Here is a 22,955-nt window from a genome sequence, read left to right on the forward strand (position 1 = left end):
TTTCTTTAATACTTTGACATGTTGCGAGTTTCATAGAGTTCTTCCACAAATATTCCCAAGATTCCATCTTTATTTCTTTATTTACATTAATTGCCCATTTTATCATTTGAGATTTCACTATTTCATCTTCTGTAGACCATCTGGCAAAGCCCTAAAACAATTAGTTATTGATCAGAATTAGCCATGCTTGACAGCCGCTTCCGTTCATGGTAGTAGGTGTCTCCTTCCATTCATTGACTGCTCAGTGCAGGCACTTAGAGCAGGCTCTAAGAAGGCAAATTTTAAAAACGCTACATTTAGAGTTCATTTGGTCAAAACAGGAACAGAATCTTTAAAAAGGTTCTTGTCTCTCCCACTCCCCATCCCCTGCTTTGCATTTTCATGAGAAGTGTGGAAAGGTACAACGTCCGAATGCAGTCCATTGTTTGGGAAAGGGTGTTCTCATTCAGCCTCTTCATATAGCTGGCCTCCTGTACAGTTTGATGGCTCCATTAGCTGCTGACTTACATTTTGGTGCCCTGACTATGGATTATGGTTTGGCTCCCCTTTATAGCTTGTTTTGTTCCTGCTCTTGTAGTCAAGTCACAGCTGACTTATGGTGACCAGTGTTCCCTCTAAGCTGAGTTAGTGTGAGCTGGCTCACAGGTTTTTAGCCTCCGACTCGCACATTTTTATCTCAGCTCATGAAGGATGGCCCCGAGCACACCAATTTATGCAGCAGCCAAATTGCTTGCTCACAACTTTAATGCCAGGAGCTCATAAAGTAGAATTTTTGCTCACAAGACTCCACAGTTTAGACGGAACACTGATGGTGACCCAGTCAGGTTTGCAAGGTAAGAGATGTTCAGAGGTCGTTGGCCTTTGCCTGGCTCTGCCTGGTGGTCTCCCAATGAAATACTAGCCAGGTCAACTCTGCTTAGCTCCTGAGTTCAGATGAGATTGGGCTAGTTAGCCTGGACCATCCAGGTTAGGTTATGGCTTCTTTACGACATAACAAACCTAGGCATTGGGGCAGGCAGGGTAGGAGACTGGGGCTGGGGCGTATCACTGTGTTACAGCTGCAGTGTGCATGCGTGCATATCAGTGATGACATTCTTTATTGCTTTCCCCTTCAGAATAACAAGCTTCCCAATCCCCCTGCCTTTGTTTTCATGATTGATGTGTCCTACAATGCAGTCAGGAGTGGCTTGGTAAGGCTGATCTGTGAAGAGCTGAAGACTCTCTTGGATTACCTGCCCAGGTAAGTCTGCAGAGGAAAGGGATGGCCCTGCAAGGAGGTGCTTGAGAGCAGCAGGCTGGATCCAGGCTAAGTTCTCTGCTAGCGCAAGGCACTTCTGTCCGTGGAACAGATAACTTCCTGCCTCTGCCTTTCTGCTTGAGCCTGTTGAACTGTTCCCCAGTGCTGCTCTGGAGGGGACAGGAGGGCCTGCAGAAATGGCATGAAGGGCAAAGGGGGTGGGGGGTGGGATGGGGTGCTGCAGCAGAGAGGGAAGGGGAATTGGTAGCAGAAAATTTAATCAAGGTCCAAACCATGAAATGGATATGGGATGCAAACTTCTAAAGAGGACTTGGTTGTGAGGGCTCTACTAATTGTCCTTTGGGGCAAGTTTGTTATCTGCTAGGAACGTCTCATCAGCACTAGCTGTAGAATTCCTTCAAGATCCTGTTCTGTATATTTTGGAGGCTGAGTGCCAGTCCCTCGTAACTCCAAGCCCCCCCCCCTCTTCTTCTAGGGAAGGCAACATGGAGGACTCCGCCATCCGGGTGGGCTTTGTCACCTACAACAAAGTTCTGCACTTCTACAATGTGAAGAGCTCCCTAGCCCAGCCTCAGATGATGGTTGTGTCAGATGTAGCAGACATGTTTGTGCCTCTCCTGGATGGTTTCCTGGTGAACGTGAATGAGTCTCGCGCAGTTTTCACCAGGTAAGTAAGTAGAAGAAAATTGAGGAGCAACAAATGCCTTTGCTGACATGTCCCGTTAGGCTGTCAGAGCCCAACAAGTCGTTTTCTGACTTTTACTTAAACCTAAATGGGAGACGGTGCATTAAATACGGAAACGTGTGTAAAATAAACATGATTTTGAGGATGGGGATGGGGTGGGAGATATCTCTCTTCAGCTTCAGTTGTTGGTTCTTGCACAGCTTTCCAGTTGCTTGGGAGGAAGAATTCCAGGAGGACGACTGTATCGTTTCCTGGAAATGGAAGATCTCGTTTCCTGGAATGTATCGTTTCCTGGAAATGGAGATTCAGGGTATTTAAAGGGGCTGATGGCAGGAACAAGATGCAGTGGCTGCTGAGAGCACCATTGGAGGAGGGGAGAGATCTGCTTCCTAGTTGCTTGGAGAGTAGCTGCTCTGGGGCTGGCATCAAGAAGAAGAAGAAGAAGACTACAGATTTATACCCCACCATTCTCTCTGAATCAGAGCGGCTCACAATCTCCTATATCTTCTCCCCTGTGAGGTGGGGGAGGCTGAGAGAGCTCTCACAGCAGCTGCCCTTTCAAGGACAGCTCCTGTGAGAGCTATGACTGACCCAAGGCCATTCCAGCAGCTGCAAGTGGAGGAGTGGGGAATCCAACCCGGTTCGCCCAGATAAGAGTCCGCACACTTAACCACTCCACCAGACTGGCTCTCTCAGGTGGCCTTTGTGGAATCCCTTGCCCAACTGGGTTGAGCAGGGAGAGCCATGAGAAGCAGGCACCAGTGGAGTGGGTGGGCCGTACCCAGGAGCAGAGTGCTGATGTTCTTTAAAGTATCTTTAAAGTTTGGTGACTTTGCATTTGTCGTTTGACTGCCATACTTTTGCTTTGCAGCTTGCTGGACCAGATCCCTGAAATGTTTGCTGACACAAGAGAAACGGAAACCGTGTTTGGTCCAGTGATTCAGGCTGGCCTGGAAGCACTAAAGGTTTGAGTTCTTTATCGTCTCTGTTGCTTTGTCATTCTGCATTGCTGTCATGTGTCTGACCATCTTATATCATAATCTTGCTGCTAGGCAAGGGTGCCTGTGGCATTGCAGCCAAAGTTTGCACTTGTTCAGGATTTTTAAAAAGGTATGCGTGAGATAAAACTTGCAGGCGCTTGAGTTTTGCATGGAGATGTCAGGCCTATTGTACTACTTTGGGGGTTGTGGCCTCTTCACCTCCCTTGTTTATTTTATTTATCTTTTTTTTTGCTGTGTGTATCTGCCGTTGAAATGCTGCTATGCATGGTGCTGAGACAGGTAAAAAACATGAAACACCACCTGTTTTAAAAGCCTGAGGGGTTTAAAAACCATTAAATTAGCTGTCTCGGGACCTTCTGTAGGTATTAACGGCAGTTGGTCAAGGATCTGGCACTGGGCTGAGAGCTACTCCTTGCCGCATCGGTTTAGAAAGCAGTCCTGACTTGTGTGTTGAGTTCCCAGCCAAGTAGAATTCGGCCTGGCAGACCAGGACAGGCAGCGTGGGGCAGGCTGTGGCTTCCAAGCATTTGCTGCTGCCAGCGTTTCCTTATCCCTTCTCTTGCTGCTCTTGCCAGCCATCTGGAAGCTCTGTGGGTTGGATCCTTCCAGCCATTCTGCTCTCTCACATGTTTTCTTCCTTGCCCCATCCTGTGTGGCTTTTGTCCTTCTGAGTCCTGCTTTTCCCGGCAAAGCCTTGTTGGTAGTCAGCGGAGGGCCCCTTCTCTTTCTCTAGCTGGCAGGATCCAGCCCAACCGCTTCTGTGTGCCTGCCAAGCATTAGTAAGGTGCTCCTTGGGAGACTCTCTTCATTGCATTGATCATGTCTGTAAATGTCCTGAGGGAGCTGCATGCCTTATAATATGGTCTGATTCAGTAGGAGGCAGCTTCATATGTTCATATGATAGCAGTGGAGAGTCTTTGAGAGTCCTTTGGCATTTCACCCAAGGGCTTTTGCCTCCTCTCTCGCAGGCAGCTGAATGCGCTGGCAAGCTCTTCATATTCCACACATCATTGCCAATTGCGGAGGCTCCAGGGAAGCTGAAGAACAGAGATGACAAGAAACTGATCAATACAGATAAAGAAAAGGTAATGGGCTGCTTTTGTTTTTCTTTAAGGAAAGGAGAGATGTTTGAGGAGGAACAGTCAGTGTGACAGAACTTGCGTAGTCAATATAGATCCTTGTTTCTGCTTTAACCAGATCTGCTGCCTTCCACCTAGGGTTGCCAATCCCCAGGTGGGGGCAGGGGATTCCCTGGTTTGGAGGCCCTCCCCCCGCTTCAGGGTCATCAGAAATTGTGCGGGGGGGGGGAGGGAAATATCATCTGGGCATTCCATTATTCCTTATGGAGACCGATTCCCATAGGGTATAATGGAGAAGATAGATAGATGAATTTATTGTCATTGTTCTCAACAAAAAGAGAGCAACGAAATGAGGTGCTCTTCCACAAACATACCAACACATCAAACACACATATTCATAAACCATTTAAATACATCTGAAACCATTAAACCATTTAAACCATTAAAACCATTTAAATACATCTAAAACGGATAAACATTCATAAAACCATTAAAACCATTTAAACCATTAAATAAACATTCATAAAACCATTAAACATTCATAAAACCATTAAAACCATTTAAACCATTAAATACATCTAAAACAGATAATCCTTCATAACCCTGCATTTAACCTAACCACAGCACTTGGATAGAAACTGTCCTTAAATCTGTTTGTCCTAGCCTTCAACACTCTATATCGTCTACCTGACGGTAAGATCTCAAAAAGCAAATGGCCCAGATGTGTATGGTCCCTTAGGATCATTTGATCCATCTGGGGCTCTGGGGGGCTGTTTTTTGAGGTAGAGACACCAAATTTGCAGCATAGTATACAGTGCATCTCCTCGAAATACCTTCCGAGTTTCAAAAAGATTGGACAAGGGGGTCCAGTTCTATGAGCCCCAAAAGAAGGTGCCCCTCTCCATTATTTCCTATGGAAGGAAGGCACTTAAAAGGAGCATGGTCCCTTTCATTGTGTTGGCCAGAACTCCCTTTGGAGTTCAATTATGCTTGTCACACCCTTGGTAATGTCGCTTGGCTCCACCCTCAGAGTCCCCAGGTATTTTTTGAATTGGACTTGGCAAGGACAGAATGAGTAGGCACATTGATGAACGTGAGTTATTGAGGAAGACTCAGCATGGGAAGATCTTGCCTCACTAACCTGTTACATTTCTTTGAGGGGGTGAACAAACATGTGGACAAAGGAGACCCAATAGATGTTGTTTACCTTGACTTCCAGAAAGCTTTTGATAAAGTTCCTCATCAAAGGCTCCTTAGTAAGCTCGAGAGTCATGGAGTAAAAGGACAGGTCCTCTTGTGGATCAAAAACTGGCTAATTAATAGGAAGCAGAGAGTGAGTATAAATGGGCAGTCTTCTCAGTGGAGGACGGTAAGCAGTGGAGTGCTGCAGGGCACAGTACTGGGTCCCGTGCTCTTTAACTTGTTCATAAATGATTTGGAGTTGAGAGTAAGCAGTGAAGTGGCCAAGTTTACAGATGACACTAAATTGTTCAGGGTGGTGAGAACCAGAGAGGATTGTAAAGGAACTCAAAAGGGATCTGTTGAGGCTGGGAGAGTGGGCGTCAACGTGGCAGATGAGGTTCAATGTGACCAAGTGCAGAGTAATGCGCATTGGGGCCAAGAATCCCAGCTACAAATTCAAGTTGATGGGGTGTGAACTGTTAGAGATTGACCAAGAGAGAGATCTTGGGGTCGTGGTAGATAACTCACTGAAAATGTCAAGACAGTGTGCGATTGCAATAAAAAAGGCCAACGCCATGCTGGGAATTATTAGGAAGGGAAAACAAATCAGCCAGTATCATAATGCCCCTATATAAATCGATGGTGCGGTCTCATTTGGAATACTGTGTGCAATTCTGGTCACCACACCTCAAAAAGGATATTATAGCATTGGAAAAAGTGCAGAAAAGGGCAATTAGAATGATTAAAGGTTTGGAACACTTTCCCTATGAAGAAAGGTTAAAACGCTTGGGGCTCTTTAGCTTGGAGAAACGTCGACTGCGGGGTGACATGATAGAGGTTTACAAGATTATGCATGGGATGGAGAAAGTAGAGAAAGAAGTACTTTTCTCCCTTTCTCACAATACAAGAACTCGTGGACATTCGATGAAATTGCTGAGCAGTCGGGTTAGAACGGATAAAAGGAGGTACTTCTTCACCCAAAGGGTGATTAACATGTGGAATTCACTGCCACAGGAGGTGGTAGCAGCTACAAGCATAGCCAGCTTCAAGAGGAGGTTAGATAAAAATATGGAGCACTGTGTGACACAGAGTGTTGGACTGAATGGGCCATTGGCCTGATCCAACATGGCTTCTCTTATGTTCTTACTTCCACCTGTACCCTCCCTTTTTAAGGACTGTTCAGCATTCTAGGTGTCATAGTTGGTCCCAGAGGAGCATGCTGGTATGAAGTTCTATGCTGGTTATAAGATTTGTTGCAATACAAGGAAAAAGGGAAGCCAAGTGTAGTATGGAAGGGGTTAGGGGGATGTTTGAATGAAGTGGTTCCTAAGGAGAGAGGTGGGAAGAGGTGCCACTGGAGGTAGACACAAGTTGATGGGTTGGGCTCCTGGAATGAATGGTAGGATTTAAATAATCTGCATTCTTTTTTAAAATTACGTCCTGCAGCTCAGTTCCAATATCTGTAAAGAGCTAACACACATAAGCCAGGAAGAATAAAATAAACCAGTGTGCAGCAGTTAATATAGGCAACAACATAAAAATACACTTGTCTGTTTAAAGCTCAGCCAAATCAGGAGAGTTTTGCTTGGGAGGGATGGGCTTAAGAGAGAAAGCAGCAGTTGGACCTCTTTGAGGAAGGCAGAGAGAACCATCTCCCAGCTGGAGAAGAGCCTTCTTAGACATAAGAGAAGCCATGTTAGATCAGGCCAATGGCCCATCCAGTCCAACACTCTGTGTCACACAGTGGCCAAAAAAAATTATACACACACACACACACACACACACTGTGGCTAATAGCCACTGATGGACCTCTGCTCCATATTTTTATCTAAACCCCTCTTGAAGGTGGCTATGCTTGTGGCCGCCACCACCTCCTGATTGGTGGGCATCTTTGCATGGGAAGGGGGTCTCTCTGGGAACTTTGGCCTCAAGCTAGTTCAAAGGTTGCCCCAAACAAGTGCATGTCAATGAAGAGCTTTCGCCACTACAGCCTGAAGATCCAGCCTTCTCAAAGTTGGGCCGCTTTCTCCTTTCTAATCTGTTTCCTCTTTTTTTGGTCCCCAGACTCTGTTCCAGCCTCAGACCAGCTTCTACAGCAACTTAGCTAAGGAATGTGTAGCCCAAGGGTGCTGTGTGGATCTCTTCCTTTTCCCAAACCAGTACTTGGATGTGGCTACCCTGGGAGTGGTCCCTTATCAGACCGGGGGCTCTGTTTATAAATACGCCTATTTCCAGGTATGGTGTGTCCTGCTTTACTGTGCCTGCTCTCTATGTTGGCCGAGTTGGCAGTGGTCACTGTGCTGGCTTCAGTGGACAGAAGGCAAATTACGACCTTCCTTGGCTGTTGTGGGTCGAGTAGGCCAGCTTTTTAGCTGTTCAGCTGTGTCATGATCTTAGGCCTAGTGCAGCCTAGAGGGCAGGGTAGGAATAGCTACAGGGCCTACATTTCCCAGGATCCCTTCTGTCCCTCTAATTGGGTGGGCAGCAGTTTTGGAGGGAAAGCTTTCCCAGAGGGGTGAGACCTGGGAGGAAAGCATAACAAGAGTCAAGCTACAGATAGGTGTGCTCTCTTTGAAAAGGCTGGCTGGAGAAGGCTGCAGCTCACCCAAAGGGTGAAGAAGGGAATGTCTGCTTAGACACATCAGGGCTTTTATTTCTTTATACCAGCCTTGGATGTTTTTCCATATTCATTGTTCCACTTGTTTTGAGCACATACAACTGGTCTGTAATGCAGATGGCAGAATTCACCTGAACAAGACAATTTAATCATCCGAAAGAACATTAACTGAATAATTACTATATTTTCTATGCTGTTTTTTATTTATGCATGATGTAACCTGTTGAACCACATTGGTTTGGTATTTGAGAACCAACACAAAAGAGGAAGCCGTGCTAATATTGGAAACAGAATGAAAGCCAAAGTTCACAGCCAAATGCTGCAAAATATGTGGCATGTATTTACAAAAATGTTTAATAAAGTACTATAAGAAATGTAAATCAAATTTCTACAATTTACAGTTTCTGCATGACTCAAAAGAAGCTATTGATTGTATCCTTTGTTATTTCAAGTCTGCATTGAGTGGAGTCAGGCTGTCATTGTACACTCTGGGTTGTTTGTTTTGTAGAAATTTGAGATTTATATTTCTTATAGTACTTTATTGAACATATTTGTAAATACATAGCACATATTTTGCAGCATTCATCCATGAGCTTTGGCTATTGTTGGTATTAGAGAAGGCATCCAGCAGGCTTTACGAGCTTGTCACCCAGCAGGGGAGGGACCCAGGAAGGGCCTTCGACTGGCTGTCCCCACTCTGGGGAGGGTCTGTCTGGGAGGGCCTTTCCACTCCGGCAGAGTCTCCCCCATTCAATGATGCAAGCAATTAGTTTATTGAGGAGGAGGAGGAAGAAGATGATGATATTGGATTTATATCCTGCCCTGTACTCTGAATCTCAGAGCCTCAGAGTGGTCACAATCTCCTCTACCTCCCCCTCCCCCCACAACAGACACCCTGTGAGGTGGGTGGGACTGAGAGAGCTCTCCCAGAAGTTGCCCTTTCAAGGACAACTCTTGCTGAGAGCTCTGGCTGACCCAAGGCCATTCCAGCAGGTGCAAGTGGAGGAGGAGTGGGGAATCAAACTCGGTTCTCCCAGATAAGAGTCCGTGCGCTTAACCACTACACCAAACTGGCTCTTATGTCGGGCTCTACTAGCGTTGCTAAAGCTGACTTTGGCAGGCTCCTGGCCCCTACATATACCCCACCAATAGCCGTTACATTTTCAAGCACTAGGTGCCAACAGCATTCCCTCCCTCCAGAGTTCTTTTCCCAAAACGCCCCTGTCATTGCAGGTGCAGGCAGTTGGCTGTGAACCAGACGCTGTGACCTTGAGGTGTCTGAGCACAGGGCAATAGCGGATACATGATGGTTCCAGAAAGAGCGCAATGGATAGCAGCTAAGCTGAAAGAGAACAGGGGTTACTTCAGGGCAGTACAATCAAAAACAAGTTGTTGAGGTCAGCACACACACACACACACACCCCATGTCAAGAGCCCTCTTGACAGAATCCTGTTGAGACTTGACTTCCTGGAAAGTGCCTGGCCACCTGCTCTGGTTTAGCAAATGGCTTTCTGTGCTTTGCACCCAGCACAAGAATCCTCGTTCATTATGTGGTTAGCAATGAAAAGGCTAAAGAAGAATTGCTTTTAAAGAAGTGGATTGCGATATATCACACAAATGATTGGGTTGTTATAAACCTGTGGGTGTGCGCTTGCATGCTTTGTGTGTTTCATAGAGCTGGGTGACAAATTGGGGAAGGGGGGCTGGGCAGTTCTGGGAGACACTCCCAGTATTGAAGGTCTGACCTGGCCTCCAGCTCCATGAGGGCTGTGTGGAAAACCCATCTTTGGTTGTCTCTCTGCCAGGTGGAGACGGACCAAGAGCGCTTCTTGAACGACTTGCGCAGGGATGTCCAGAAGGAAGTGGGCTTTGATGCTGTGATGAGAGTGCGCACCAGCACTGGTGAGTCCTTGGGAAGGGGCAATTCATGTGCAGTGGATAAGAGCACTTCTAAGATCCTACCATTCCATTCACGGGCGAACCTTTGGCTGGTGTGCCTCATGTATCGGTGGAAAATTTCTTGCATTTCCATCGTCCCCAAACTGCTGAAGTTTGGCTGCAACTTGTGCATTTGTTGCTGAAGTCCCACAGGGCTGGAGTGGTCCAAAGAGTTTCTTGATGTGTCCTCCTGCCTTCCAGGTATTCGAGCAACAGACTTCTTTGGCGCCTTCTATATGAGCAACACCACAGATGTGGAACTTGCAGGCCTGGACTGCGACAAAACCATCACTGTGGAATTCAAGCATGACGATAAGCTCAGTGAAGACAGCGGAGCTCTTCTTCAAGTAAGGCAGAGCATGGAGCAGCAGGGGGCAGCATTTTGAGGGAGGGGGTTGTTAGGAATGCATGCCTTTCTTCCTTTCATTCTTAAAATTAAAGCCCTTGAAGCCCAGGAATAAGGGTCCAGGAGCATCTTAAAGACATCTTAAAGACCAAATTTGTGGTGAGGTATGGGCTTTCATGAGTCACTGCTTACTTCTTCAGATACAGCAGTGACTCACAAAAGCTCCTCCCCTGCCACACATTTCGTTGGCTTTTAAGCCGCGACAGACATGGCTGCCCATCTTGATCTAAGCCCAAGAATGTTTGTTTTGACTGGAGGATTTATAATTTGATTTTTAGCTCAAGGCAGAAATCAATACTAAACGTGTGTGTGTTTGGCCAGGGGGGAATCCAAGGGAAATGCAAGCTGAATTAGCTACAGGGAGAATACAGACCAAATTCGCTTCAGTACGGTTAGAAGTGAAATCCTTTTCAGAAAGGCAGAATCTAAATAGCTGTTTAAACTGGCCAGCCTTTTTGTTCTGGCAGATCTCAGGTGTTAGCAAACCCTCTTGTTCCGTGCTGTTTTAACCACACAAAGATCTGAGTGTTGCTGCCGTGTCGGAGCAGATAGGAGCACTTACCAGGGGACTGAGCGGTTGTTCTGCAGCCTGACTCTAATTAATAGCTGTGCTTGTAACCCCTCTTCTGCAGTGTGCTGTGTTGTATACAAGCTGTGCGGGGCAGAGGCGACTCCGCATTCACAACCTCTCCTTGAACTGCTGCACGCAGCTGGCTGATCTTTATAGGAACTGTGAGACAGACACTCTGATCAACTTCTTGGCCAAGTTTGGTAAGGGACCATTTTTCAGCAACATCATGAGGTTGGCATACCTGACTCCTCGCTGGAGGGCACAGGGCTCCTGGAAAGGGGCAGCTTGTAGGGCTTCCTGCCTGCTGGGAATCGGGTTGAAGGTGAATGAGCATACGGTCCTGCCTGCAGGCATCATACTGTGGGTGGGGGGAGGATTCATGCCATAGTCCACTGGGGCTTGGCAGCTAAGGCTTGCAGTCCTTGCTACACAGGACCTGTTCACACTGGTCAGCTTGGTGTCGTGGTGAAGTGCGTGGACTCTTATCTGGGAGAATCGGGTTAGATTTCCCACTCCTCCTCCACCTGCATCTGCTGGAGTGACCTTGGGGCAGTCACAAGTTCTCTCAGAGCTGTTCTCTCAAGATCAGTTCTCAATCAGGGCTCTCTCAGCCCCACCTACCTCATGTCAAGCATGCATGTTCAATGACGAGTCGAAGTTGATACAAAGACTGCGTTTATTGATAGACCGATACTTTGGTAACAGGTTCTTGAGAGTAATGCTGACTACACATTCATACAATACTTTTAAGGCCTACTTCAACGGGATTCCAAGGGATGGGGTTGCGGGTAGCATTCACACATAAACTATCATAAATGTCTGCATTCCCATAGCGTTATCAGGACCGTGTCCTTGCTTTCCCCAGATGTCTCTCGCTCCCTTACAAGAATGTATGGGAAGGTGCTGATTACTTGGTTTCAATTCTCACTACTTCTAATTATGAGCCATAAAGCAAGGCGGGGGGAAGGGAAAGAATAACAAGCTAGCAAAGCTGGATCCTCCATGATGCTTCACAGACCAGGTTAGGCAGGACCCCTAAACAATCAATTATCAATGGAATTTCACCATGCTTGACACCTCACAGGGTGTCTGTTGTGGGGGAGGAAGGTAGAGGAGATTGTGATTGCTCTGAGATTCAGAGTATAGGGCGGGATATAAATCCAATATCATCACCTTCTTCTTCTGCGCGTGGCACTGACAGACATGTTTCCCACACTGACTTCCAGCTGCTTCAGCCTCCGGCAGTTGGGCTTCACAGCTTATAGCTTTATCTTTAACCTCACTGCAGCTCCCGTGAGATCAGAGCAGCGAGGGTCCCTGTGGTCCAGCATCCTGTGGTCATGGAGGGCTAACAAGCAGGGCAAAGGGACTGAGGCCTTCCCTAAGCTGGCTCCCAGCACTGATACTCAGAAGTTTGCTTCTCTGACTGTGGAGATTCCCTTTAGTCATCATGGCGAATAGCCGCTGAAGGAGCTCTCCTGCATGAATCTGTGTCTGTCCTGAATCTTTATCTGTTGCCCTTGCATTCAGGAGAGAGAGGAAAAGATCTCCCTTTCTACTTTCTGCACATCGTGTGCAGTTGTACAAATCAACTAAGCTTACATTTCTTCCAGCGTCATACCAGTAGAGCACACATTGTATATACAGGAAATCTGCGGTTCTGTCCCTGGTCTCCTCAGTTCCAGGTCTTTGGGGGCAGGGCTGGGAGAGATCTGTGGCGGGAGCTCCTGCCCAAGCTAAGTGGCCCGGAGGCTCTGCAGAAGGCGGCCTCGGAGATTCCAGGAATTTTTATCACGATTCCGTAATCAACTCCCTCAATCTCACTGCTGAGAGTTTTTCGTGTCAAGTTCTCCTAAACTTTCTAACAAACCCCCTCCCCCCCTTTTTTTTTGCAGCGTATCGTGGACTTCTGAACAATCCTGTCAAGGCTGTGAGAGACACACTGATCAATCAATGTGCCCAGATCCTGGCCTGCTACCGGAAGAACTGTGCCAGCCCCTCTTCTGCAGGACAGGTAAGGAAGGGCTTTGAGTTGGTCAGGTGGCCAAAAGCTAAAGCACAAAGCAGCGCCTGGGACCTCTCTCTGAAAACTCCTGTAGTCGCCCGACTCGCATTGTCTGAGTGATCACTTTGCCAGCGTAGGTCTTAGTGGGAGGAGCACAAGGACTGAGAGCCACCCCAGCCTTTCATTCAGAGCAGCTTCTCCTGATAAGCAAAACTTGCTGCTGACTTCTTCCTTCAGGGCAGACGTTTGTTTAAACAAACCCCTCTTTATTTCAATCTAGGGACCTTAGTCCATTTATGCTTCTTTGCCTTCTTAAAATCATAGCGTTGGGTTTTATTTTAATTTGCTTTCAGAAGTTTTTTGGCTGGCAAAAAGCCCCCAAATCTTTTAACAGGTATCTGAGCCGTACATGCCTTAGGGGCAACAGCAGCATGGGGAGGTCTTTTTGATAGGAAAACTGGACCATTGATTTCTTCTGATACCGCTTAATAAAAATCAGAGAAGTGTGCTGACAAGTGTTCCTAATTTGGGGGATTGTTTGTATCACTGTCCAGCAACCCAACCTGTTTGTCCACTGTGTATTACTGCACAAAGGTTTTAACCCAGATTAAGAGTCTTCTTCCCTTATCAGTGTGTAAAGCTTGGCTCAAAGCTGGTCTTAAGTGCCCCAAAGCCATTCCCCCCCCTCCAGTTCCCCTCCCAGCCTGGATGCACAGCCAGCAACTGAGCCGCTGTTTGCCTAACTTGCCTGGTGTGGCTGTTGCTGGCGTCGTTGCCAAGTTTGCCTCCCTCTGCCTCCCCCACAGCTTTGTCAAAGGGGCTTTTGAGAAGGTGCCTGTAGGCTGCAGCAGGGAGCTGCGGGCAGCATGCGGGGAGGGCATTCCAACTCTGAGACAATTTGCAAGGGGGCTCCTGAAATTTCTTGTCTTGGGGGCTGTGGAGAAACGCCATCTTAGTCAATGTTGGTGCTTCATTGGGAGGGATCATTAAACTACTAAAGTAGGCTTTGGCCTAGCCTCCCTCCAACCCCTCCTCCCTTCCAGAGTTAAACCAGCGCCTCTAGGGGGAAAGCCTCCTAGAGCGGCAGGAAGTTCTTTTGTTCTTTGTATTTGAATTAGGCAGGAAGAGAGTCAGTTCTCAGCTGGCGCTCAGGAAGAGAGGTTGCCTGCCTGTGGGCTCCTGCCTGTGGGACCCAAGGCAGTCATTCACAAGGTAGGGCCAGTTTACACCAGGGATGAGCAGATGCATTTAAATCCACCTTTATTTGTCCTCTGGTTGCTATTAAGGTGCTGTGCTAAACTTTTATATGTAACTGTTTTTGTTTTTGTTTTCTTTCTCTTCTTATTAAACATTTCTTTTTTCTGTTTTGAATGCTGGCAGTCAAACTCTGTACCACATAGATCCCGATCGCTTAGACCACGCTGCTTTATGAAGGGGGCCATGCAGAAGGGGGAAGGCATGCAGTTGGATAAGGTGCCAATCCTCCAGGGGTTCCCCGAAGAAGGGCTGTGGTCTCTGTGATACCCAAGTACAGGGTGGCAGAGGACCTTGAGGCCTGGCCTCAGAGCTGGAGAGGGGGATTGGGAGTCCTATTCCTCTCAATCTGAACCCCTAGACTGAGCAGGTGGTGGCAGCGAGCCCAAGTGGCCGGAGGAGAAATAGCTCCCTCTAGGAGTTGGCGACTCAATAGGGAGTTGACGGGACCGGGTCTGAAGGCAGAATCGGGCCGGTTCCGTCACAGGGGCCTCCACTGGGTTTAATCTGGCACTGTTGGATATTGACCAATATTTCATCTTCTGTAGCCCATGTGCTACGAAAGCACCAACAATTTTTTTTGTTTCTTAATTGAGGACAAGCTCAAATTGGCCTGTATCTTTCAGTTGGGCTTTTGAGATTAGATGTAATGATGCAGTTGTATCTAATGTGATGAAATTGTGGGCTGAAAAACGCATGAACCTCCTTGAGGCGGTGTTATAGTTTGATCCGTGTGTTTTTACATCTGCATGAATGCTTGCAGTGATTCTGCTGTATCTACAAAATGCATTGTAATTTATACCTGAACTCTTTAATCTCCCTGCTTTCCTTATGAGCCATTTCTCTAATTTCCTGCCCTCTTCCCTGCAGTTGATTCTTCCTGAATGCATGAAGCTGCTCCCTGTATATCTGAACTGTGTTTTGAAGAGTGATGTTCTGCAGCCGGGGTCAGAGGTCACTACCGATGACCGTGCCTACATTCGCCAGCTGGTCACCACCATGGATGTGGCAGAAACAAATGTTTTCTTTTACCCCAGACTCTTGCCTCTGGTAAGTAAGTACCTCTCTGCAAAAACTTCCAGGTGCCTTGGGCATTTTGCCGATGGACTAACAGAAGAGAATTGGTTTGAGGCCCCTTTGTTTGAGAAAGTGAAAGGTTAACACTTTCTGTATTGCAGATCTCACAAATAACTTTTGGGTTTATGTCAGTCTTGTCTTTATTGCATCAGCAAATAAGCCACAGTAGCTTGGATATTGTCAAGCATGAGATTTCAAAATAACCAGTCCTTGGGTTTTTGAAACAAAGTTTGGTTTATTGATAATCCATGTGGCTCAGTTGAGCTAGGTATTGGAACTGATAGTAACAACAAAATACAAGCTTTAAAATGGCACATCAAAGGTTCTATAAACAATTCTACATTCACGTGTGAAATTCAACCTCTAACTCCCTTATCTCTATTGCGGTTGGCTCATCCTGGGTCCAGGCCTCGCTGGGCCTGGGAATGAGTCCCAGGAGGTCTTATCTTCAAAGAGGACATTCCTGCATTTGTTAGTAAAAGCGAAAGAAGCCATGGAGGGGGTTTGCTACTTTGATGTGCCTGAATCTATTTTATGGTTAGTAACAATTCTATGATCTGACTATTATATCAACTAGAAAATTCACAATGCTTGACAGATATGTAGGGATCTAACTCATGGCGTACCTTCCCTTCTGGAGTTGCAAGTGTGCACCAAACTTTGCAATGTCTTCCTTGTGCCAAGATTCTCTTATTGAGGCAAGGCTTTTCCCCCTCTGAGGAGGCATTTGTGTTTATTATGGAACTCAAAGAAAGATTTGGGTAAGCAGTCTGTTTCTTTTTGCTTGTAGGCCCTAATAGCACTATTGTTTTTTTCATTATTGAACATTCTCTATCAAACCAGTTGTTCTTAAATTGCCTGTTTATTTATTTATTTTTTATTTTAGTATATTTCTATTCCGCCCATTCCCCGTACGGCTCAGGGAGGAGTTCAGCATATAATAAAACAATAAAATACAATAAAAACATTTTATAAACAGACAACTCAAGAGCACTCAGATTACCATGACATCACATACTGCCCATGCTAGCCATCTCACATCATGATATCTCATAGGGATGGCAGTTTTTATTCCAATTCCTAGCACAGATGACAGTGCCGATAGGAGAGGCCAACCAGATCAAGAACAGACGCCCGCAGCCTCAGCTAAAAGCCTGGCAGAACAGCTTCGTTTTACAGGCCCTACGGAAGGCTAATAAGCCAGGTAGGGCCCGGATCTCAATAGGGAGCTGATTCCACCAGGTCGGGGCCAGGACTGAAAAAGCCCTGGCCCTAGTTGAGGCGAGGCGGGGACAGCCAACAGATGTTGGGAGGTCGAACATAACGACTTCCTGGGCTTATATGGAAAGAGACGGTCCCGCAGGTATGTTGGTCCCAGGCCGCATAAGGCTTTAAACATTAAAACTAAAACCTTGAAGTGGATCCGGTACTCAGAGGGCAGTCAGTGCAGAGGTGGTGCAGTCAGCAGGCGAGCTGCTGCATTCTGCACCCGCTGTAGTTTCTGGATCAGTCTCAAGGGTAAGCCAGCGTTTTTAAAAATATTCTGACAATCTTAATCAGGCAAGGCCTCCAGGATTCAATTAGCTCTCCATAGAGTGACAGGGCAGTAGTGTCAGGGCAATCTCTGTTGCTTTTGCTACATGGATTTTTGTTTTCCTGAGCTCAAAGAATGGCTCCTTGTTCAGCATCTGTTTTAATTCGTTTTGAAGGGTATCCATCTCAGGTGAATATTGGCTGTAATTTCAATATTCTTCACCCAAAGGGTGATTAACATGTGGAATTCACTGCCACAGGAGGTGGTGGCGTCCACAAGCATAGCCACCTTCAAGAAGGGGTTAGATAAAAATATGGAGCAGAGGTCCATCAGTGGCTATTAGCCACAGTGTGTGTGTGTGTGTGTGTGTGTGTGTGTGTGTGTGTATATATATATATATATATATATATATATATATATATATATATATATATATATTTGGCCGCTGTGTGACACAGAATGTTGGACTGGATGGGCCATTGGCCTGATCTAACATGGCTTCTCTTATGTTCTTAATATGAGATCCCAGTGTCCCACAATCCCCCAAGCTTCAGAAACAAATACAGAATATAAGTGGTTGATGGTCACTTTCCAGAAGTGACCCTACTTCAAAGTGTAATATATTATCACAGAGATGGTGACGTTAGTATATAGTGGATCATTATCACCATCCTAGCTGTTTCCCCTTACCTTTAACCTACCATTCCCAATGTGAGCATTAAAGTCACCTAACAGTATTATATGTGCCTTGGGACATATAGCTTCAGTTCATAGATGTAATTTCCCAAGCGAGGTCAACAGTTCTCATAACAAAAGGAGTGGGGAAGGGGGTATTTACATTCACATCCAAAATCACCTGATCTTTAAGAGTCAAGAGATGAGCCATTGCTAAGGATCTTAAGGGAGGAAGCCCTGCTACCCCACCCTTCACTGGCTTAGAAATAATCAAACTTGCCAGTCCCCCACTAAGGCATCCGATGAAACCTGAAAGTCTGAAGATTCAGCACTATTGGTCAGATTCTGCCACTTCCTTCCCACTGTAGTGACTATTTGGGGAGTCTGATGATACGCGTGTCTACTCCCACAAGGTGATGATTCCAGTCTTATCTTTTCAGACCAAAGTAGACGTCAACAGTGACTCCTTACCAACAGCAATCAGAAACTCCGAAGAGCGCCTCTCCAAAGGTGACCTGTACCTGCTAGAAAACGGGCTGAACGTTTTCCTGTGGGTAGGAGTAAATGTTCAGCAGGGGCTGATCCAGAACCTCTTTGGAGTTTCATCTTTCAGCCAAATCAGCAGTTCTATGGTGAGTGGGGTTAGATGGGATAAGGGGACGATATATGGCTTAGTCAGATAGGCCGTTTGGCAGAATATTCACATAAGATCAGGCAAAGCCTGTGCCAGAACCCCATTTGCCTCAAGAGAATTTCTGTTTTCTTGGTAGGCCGTAGATGAATAGAAGGAACGGGCAAGGTTGTTTTTATGTTGTTCCATGATGCTATGAGAAGGGCATTAACCCCCCAGTGAGGTTGGGTGGCTCCTTCCAAGCGGGGCCACAGAGATTTGTAACACCCCCTGATGTTTCTCCCTGAGCTGAGCAACCTCTTCCTGCTTGCAGTGGGGAGAAGGTTGTAGCTAGTGAATAACGTGGCTGACTGGTGATGGAAATAGTTCTTGCTTTTTTGTGTATTTCAGTGCACACTTCCTGTTTTGGATAACCCCTTTTCAAAGAAAGTTCAATCCATCATTGATATGTTCCAGGCTCAAAGATCGCGTTATATGAAGGTAACTTTCTTTCTTTGGCTGTTGAAAATCTTCACAGCTCTTTTTTGGTTGCAGGGGCAGCAGCAGAGGTGACAGTTCCCTTTAAAAAAAAAAGTCGGGGGTTTGGGGAGCAGCAAGTGGCCTTGATGGATATTTTCATTTTTAGCAGCTCCTGTTTCTGCATCCCTCCTGTATGTTGTAGCTCAGCATTTTCACTGTCAAAATGGGGAGAGGCATTGTTACATTCAGGCTGCCAAGGGGTAATTCTCATATTGCACTGGATAGCCTGAGGCTATGAAAGCTTTTCTCTATGGGACAGCTAGGCAGAGTTTAAAACAGAGTCTCCAGGAGTTACCACCAGTCATCTCTGACTCGTGTTTTTCTTTTGCTTGCAGCTTATGATTGTGAAGCAGGAAGACAAACTAGATATGCTGTTCAAACACTTTTTGGTGGAAGACAAGAGCATGAATGGGGGGGCTTCGTACGTGGACTTCCTCTGCCACATGCACAAGGAGATTCGCCAGCTGCTGAGCTAGAGGAAGAGGAGGGAGTGATGCTGGATTTCAACCTTGGCACTTCTGTCCTTGCTCACCACTCGAAGAATGGGCCCAGTTCCTTTGAGAAGAACAATATAGAAACCTGTACAATTCCATAATTTTAATACACTGTGCATAAGCAGATTTTCAGTATCTCCCAAGCCCTCTCGAAAGAACAAGACATGGACAGGCGAAACACCGATGCAGGGTGGAGGACAAGACTTTGAGCTCCCAGTCTTAAATCTGCATTCCTCTGCTTGGCAGGAATCTGCACTTCCTCCCACCCCAATTCCAGTACAAGAAATGTCTCTTGAATTCCGTTTGACATGATTCAGCATCAGGTGGTGTTCGTCTGTAAACAGCAGCTGCAGCCTTGATGTGTGTGCGCATGACAGTCAGTGAAAAGGAGCAAGGCGTCAGCTAGCGAGGGAGGTGGCTGGCAGGCCCTGTGCAGCCCACGGGTAGGGTGGCATACAAATTAATTGAGTTGTGGTTGTCTAGAGACCATCTCACCTGTGCTGTGAGCCTGGAGACAGAGAGAGAGAGAGAGCAAGCTGGCCTTTGTCGCCATGGGGTTGCTGGGTAGGCCTGCCTCAGAAAAAGTAAGCGATTAGGAGAGGGTGCTGATTCTGTCTTTGGATTGGTGTGCACAGGTGGTGCTGCCACCTTTTTGAAGGAACCAGCATCCCTGTTTATGCCCACATCCTGTTCCCTTGATGCGTTACCTCCTGTCCCTCTGCTGGGGTTTGCTCAGAACACCCTCTTAAGGGTAAGAAGGCCGTGCTCTGCTCCCTTGTGGTTTACTTTGAAAGGTGATGCTGATACCAAGGTGTTGAATGGAGCCCAGGCTTATGCTTGGGGCTCCCCTAGACCTGGTTCATCTAAGCAGCAGCTGAGAAGCATCAACAAGTCCGTTAGCACCACAGAGAAGGAATTATTCCTATCCATAGTGATGAGTTTTGGATCGTCTCGCTCTGGATTCTGAGCCTTAATAGCTCTGAAGACTTTGGCCATGGGCAGTTTCAGCATATGGCTCTGGAACCATTAGATCCCATATGGTTCAGCATATGGCACTGTGGAACCCTGATATCCCAAGTGGTCACTACTGGCCGAGTAGCAGGAAGTCTGCTTGTGTTGCACCTCAGACAGCAAGTCCGTATGGTTTACAACTGGCCGTTCTGAGTGGTTTTGCTAGGGGTGGGCAAAACAGGTTTCTCCTGAGACAAGTTTGAGATTTTAGAATTCTTAAGGGCTGATGAATTTTCAAAAGGAAACGTGATTTTACTTTTAAGTAAATGCTGCACTTCACAGTGTTGCTGCAGTGCCCAGGATGCACTGCAGCAGCTGCACTGACATGTAAACGAAGAACAAGGCAGGGAAGGGGTGGCTTTGGGCACCTGGCGGGCAAGACCGTTGGAATCCTTGTGCACAAGACCGATTAAATAATCCAGGTGTGTGGTTTCTAGTCCCATGACCTTCTAGAGTGTGTGCTTGTGTTTGTAGATATTATTTTCCTTCTATTGCAGCCAGTGGGTCTTCCCTTCCCTTCCATTTCTTTCTTCACATAGACAAGGGAAAGCCAGGAACTGTAACTGGCCTCAAGTTGTGGAGCTTTTCAGCAGCCTTGCTCAGATTGGCAAGTAGGGCTGAGATGTTTTGTCCCCCCCCCCCTCCGAACACACATCCTGTCTCCAACCGAAAACCTAGAAATCAGATGAAAACTTGCTTCCCAAAACAAGGTTCAGTAACCAGATTTCTATAACACAGACTTCTAGAATTAATATAACAAGAACAAAAATAAGATCACAACACTTTTCTTTCACTTTTTTCCAATGCATCTCTTAATTTGTAAAAAAATAAAAATTATATTAAGATGTATTTTATGTCATTGTTAGTTTAAATAAATACTGATTATTTTTTCCCAAGCCCTGTATTTTGGGGAAGGGGAGAGGACTGGTGTGAGGGTGATTCGATCATGTTTGGTGGCGAATAAAGCTGTCCTTTGCAATGAATTTCATGAGGTACTTAACAGTAAATTTTGGCTTTCATTACTATGAGTTTTGTTTACCATTTGGGTGGAGGAAAGTGGGCATACTGAGGCCAAGACACTGGAAAAAGCCACCCTGAGCCTGCTTCAGCGGGGAGGGTGGGATATAAATCCAATCAATCAAATCAGAAAGGAATCTGCATTTGTCTGCCCTTAGAAAGCAGCCTGTACAGACTCAATTTTTCTCCTTTTTATGCCAGGCTAAGAAATTGCCTTTCTGTTTTCCTGTCGGAATGATATATTCTTGGGAGGCTGTTCACTTGGCTTGAAAATGCATTTCCTACAAACCCTTCATGACTGTGAATATTGCCATCCAATGTGTAGTAGAGAATAAAACAGTAACAGTAGTTCACGTTCAACTTTCAGCAGCAGTCAAAGGAGAGGTTGCAGTCAATGCTTAATTTGAGTCAGTGGTGGACTATTTTTCAGATTCAGGTATCCATTATCCTGATCAGTTCAGTGGCTGTAGCTCCTCAATATTTTACCTTAAAACATTCTCTTGCCATTTTTTTCCGGTAAGACTTTCAAGAAAGGCCTACAGTGTTCTTGTGGCAATAGAGGCTATACCCATACTACGTGGACACTTAGGGAGTGTTAACAATGTTCTAGCAACTGTATTTTGCAATACATTCCCAATCCTTGCTTTCAGATACATAAGTAAACAGATATACACCATAGTCTTTTAACAGTGGTTGAATTTCTATATATAAGAAAATGCCCCTGTGAACTTGAGACTCTACTGTTGATCAAACATGGTTTAGAAGACTGCAGTGTTGGATAGTAAAATATTTTTATTTTTGCCTTGATGTAATACAGGAGTGACAAAAATTCTGGTGAGCCAGCCAGTATAGCTCTTCTGCCTGTTAAGAGCAGGAAGGGCAATTCCATCTTGTGTCAAAGGAATGTTGTGAGAGAATCCCACTGGATGAATGTATGCCAAACACCCTGAACACTCCCCAAGAGCTTATAACAGTGCTTAGCATTTGTTTGCCCCCCTCTGGCCGGCCTGGCTTGTGCCTCCTGTATTTTCTCCTTACAACCACTTTTTGATACCTTGAGAGAGAATTATTGGCCCCGGTCACCCCAGGAGTTTGCTTGGCAAGAAGAGATTTTAATCTGGGTCTCCCAGATGCTTTCCCGCTGCAGAATGCTGGCAGTGATACACTGGGCTGCTGCATCCCATCGCTGTCTGGGATATTCTTGCAGTTTGGGGCTGCCTGGAGTAGTCTGTAAGTACAAGAATTCTTTCTACTTGGGGTGAGTGATCAAGGCCCAGCACCACCCTTGAGACTTCTTAGTGAAGAAGACTGTGTGCCAGGGAGGGCTGTTGAAATCGTAGCACCAGTTCTTTTTGTTAGCCGCTCAAAAGAGTGTGACTGTTCAGTAGAGGGGGCACTCCCTAAAGACCATGGTGGCTACTTCCGGGGGCAAAGCTGCCTTGCAGAGAAGTAGCTCTGCCCTTCTGAGAGTAAAGGCTGCCTGGTGTCAGCTGTCTTGAGCTGAAAGACAGACGGGGGGCAGTATTTGTGAGTTTACTGCATTTTGCAAGGGGGTGGACTAGGTGACTCAGGGGGTCCCTTCCAACTCATATGCTTCTAAGCTTTGTTGTTCTGTTTCCATGAGCATGCTGAAGGCTGCTCTAAGAGAACCAAGGAAAGAGAAGAAGAAGAAGAAGAAGATATTGGATTTATATCCCGCCCTCCACTCCGAAGAGTCTCAGAGCGGCTCACAATCTCCTTTACCTTCCTCCCCCACAACAGACACCCTGTGAGGTGGGTGGGGCTGGAGAGGGCTCTCACAGCAGCTGCCCTTTCAAGGACAACCTCTGCCAGAGCTATGGCTGACCCAAGGCCATGCTAGCAGGTGCAAGTGGAGGAGTGGGGAATCAAACCCGGTTCTCCCAGATAAGAGTCCGCACACTTAACCACTACACCAAACTGGCTCTTAGGAGAGAGCATGACTTGACTACATTCAGGCCCAACTGAGCCTGCCTGCCTGC

At 46.4% G+C, this 22,955-nt stretch overlaps 1 protein-coding gene across 4 annotated transcripts in view; it reads left to right on the forward strand.

Moving 5' to 3' along the window:
- The window catches only part of SEC24C (SEC24 homolog C, COPII coat complex component), a 73,008-nt gene extending 52,087 nt beyond the window's left edge, over positions 1-20,921 (forward strand). For all 4 annotated transcript variants that reach the window (XM_060236654.1, XM_060236655.1, XM_060236656.1 and 1 more), the window contains 13 exons: positions 1,116-1,240; positions 1,734-1,925; positions 2,815-2,908; positions 3,913-4,029; positions 7,270-7,440; positions 9,629-9,725; positions 9,963-10,108; positions 10,800-10,938; positions 12,634-12,752; positions 14,868-15,047; positions 17,724-17,915; positions 18,305-18,394; positions 18,769-20,921. In XM_060236654.1, the coding sequence (XP_060092637.1) occupies positions 1,116-1,240; positions 1,734-1,925; positions 2,815-2,908; positions 3,913-4,029; positions 7,270-7,440; positions 9,629-9,725; positions 9,963-10,108; positions 10,800-10,938; positions 12,634-12,752; positions 14,868-15,047; positions 17,724-17,915; positions 18,305-18,394; positions 18,769-18,909 (1,803 nt within the window). In that variant the 3' untranslated portion in view covers positions 18,910-20,921. The remainder of the gene's footprint in view (positions 1-1,115; positions 1,241-1,733; positions 1,926-2,814; positions 2,909-3,912; positions 4,030-7,269; positions 7,441-9,628; positions 9,726-9,962; positions 10,109-10,799; positions 10,939-12,633; positions 12,753-14,867; positions 15,048-17,723; positions 17,916-18,304; positions 18,395-18,768) is intronic.
- The last annotated feature ends 2,034 nt before the right edge of the window (positions 20,922-22,955 follow it).

Source organism: Heteronotia binoei, chromosome 4 (assembly GCF_032191835.1).
Source record: "Heteronotia binoei isolate CCM8104 ecotype False Entrance Well chromosome 4, APGP_CSIRO_Hbin_v1, whole genome shotgun sequence".
NCBI classification, from domain to species: Eukaryota; Metazoa; Chordata; class Lepidosauria; order Squamata; family Gekkonidae; genus Heteronotia; species Heteronotia binoei.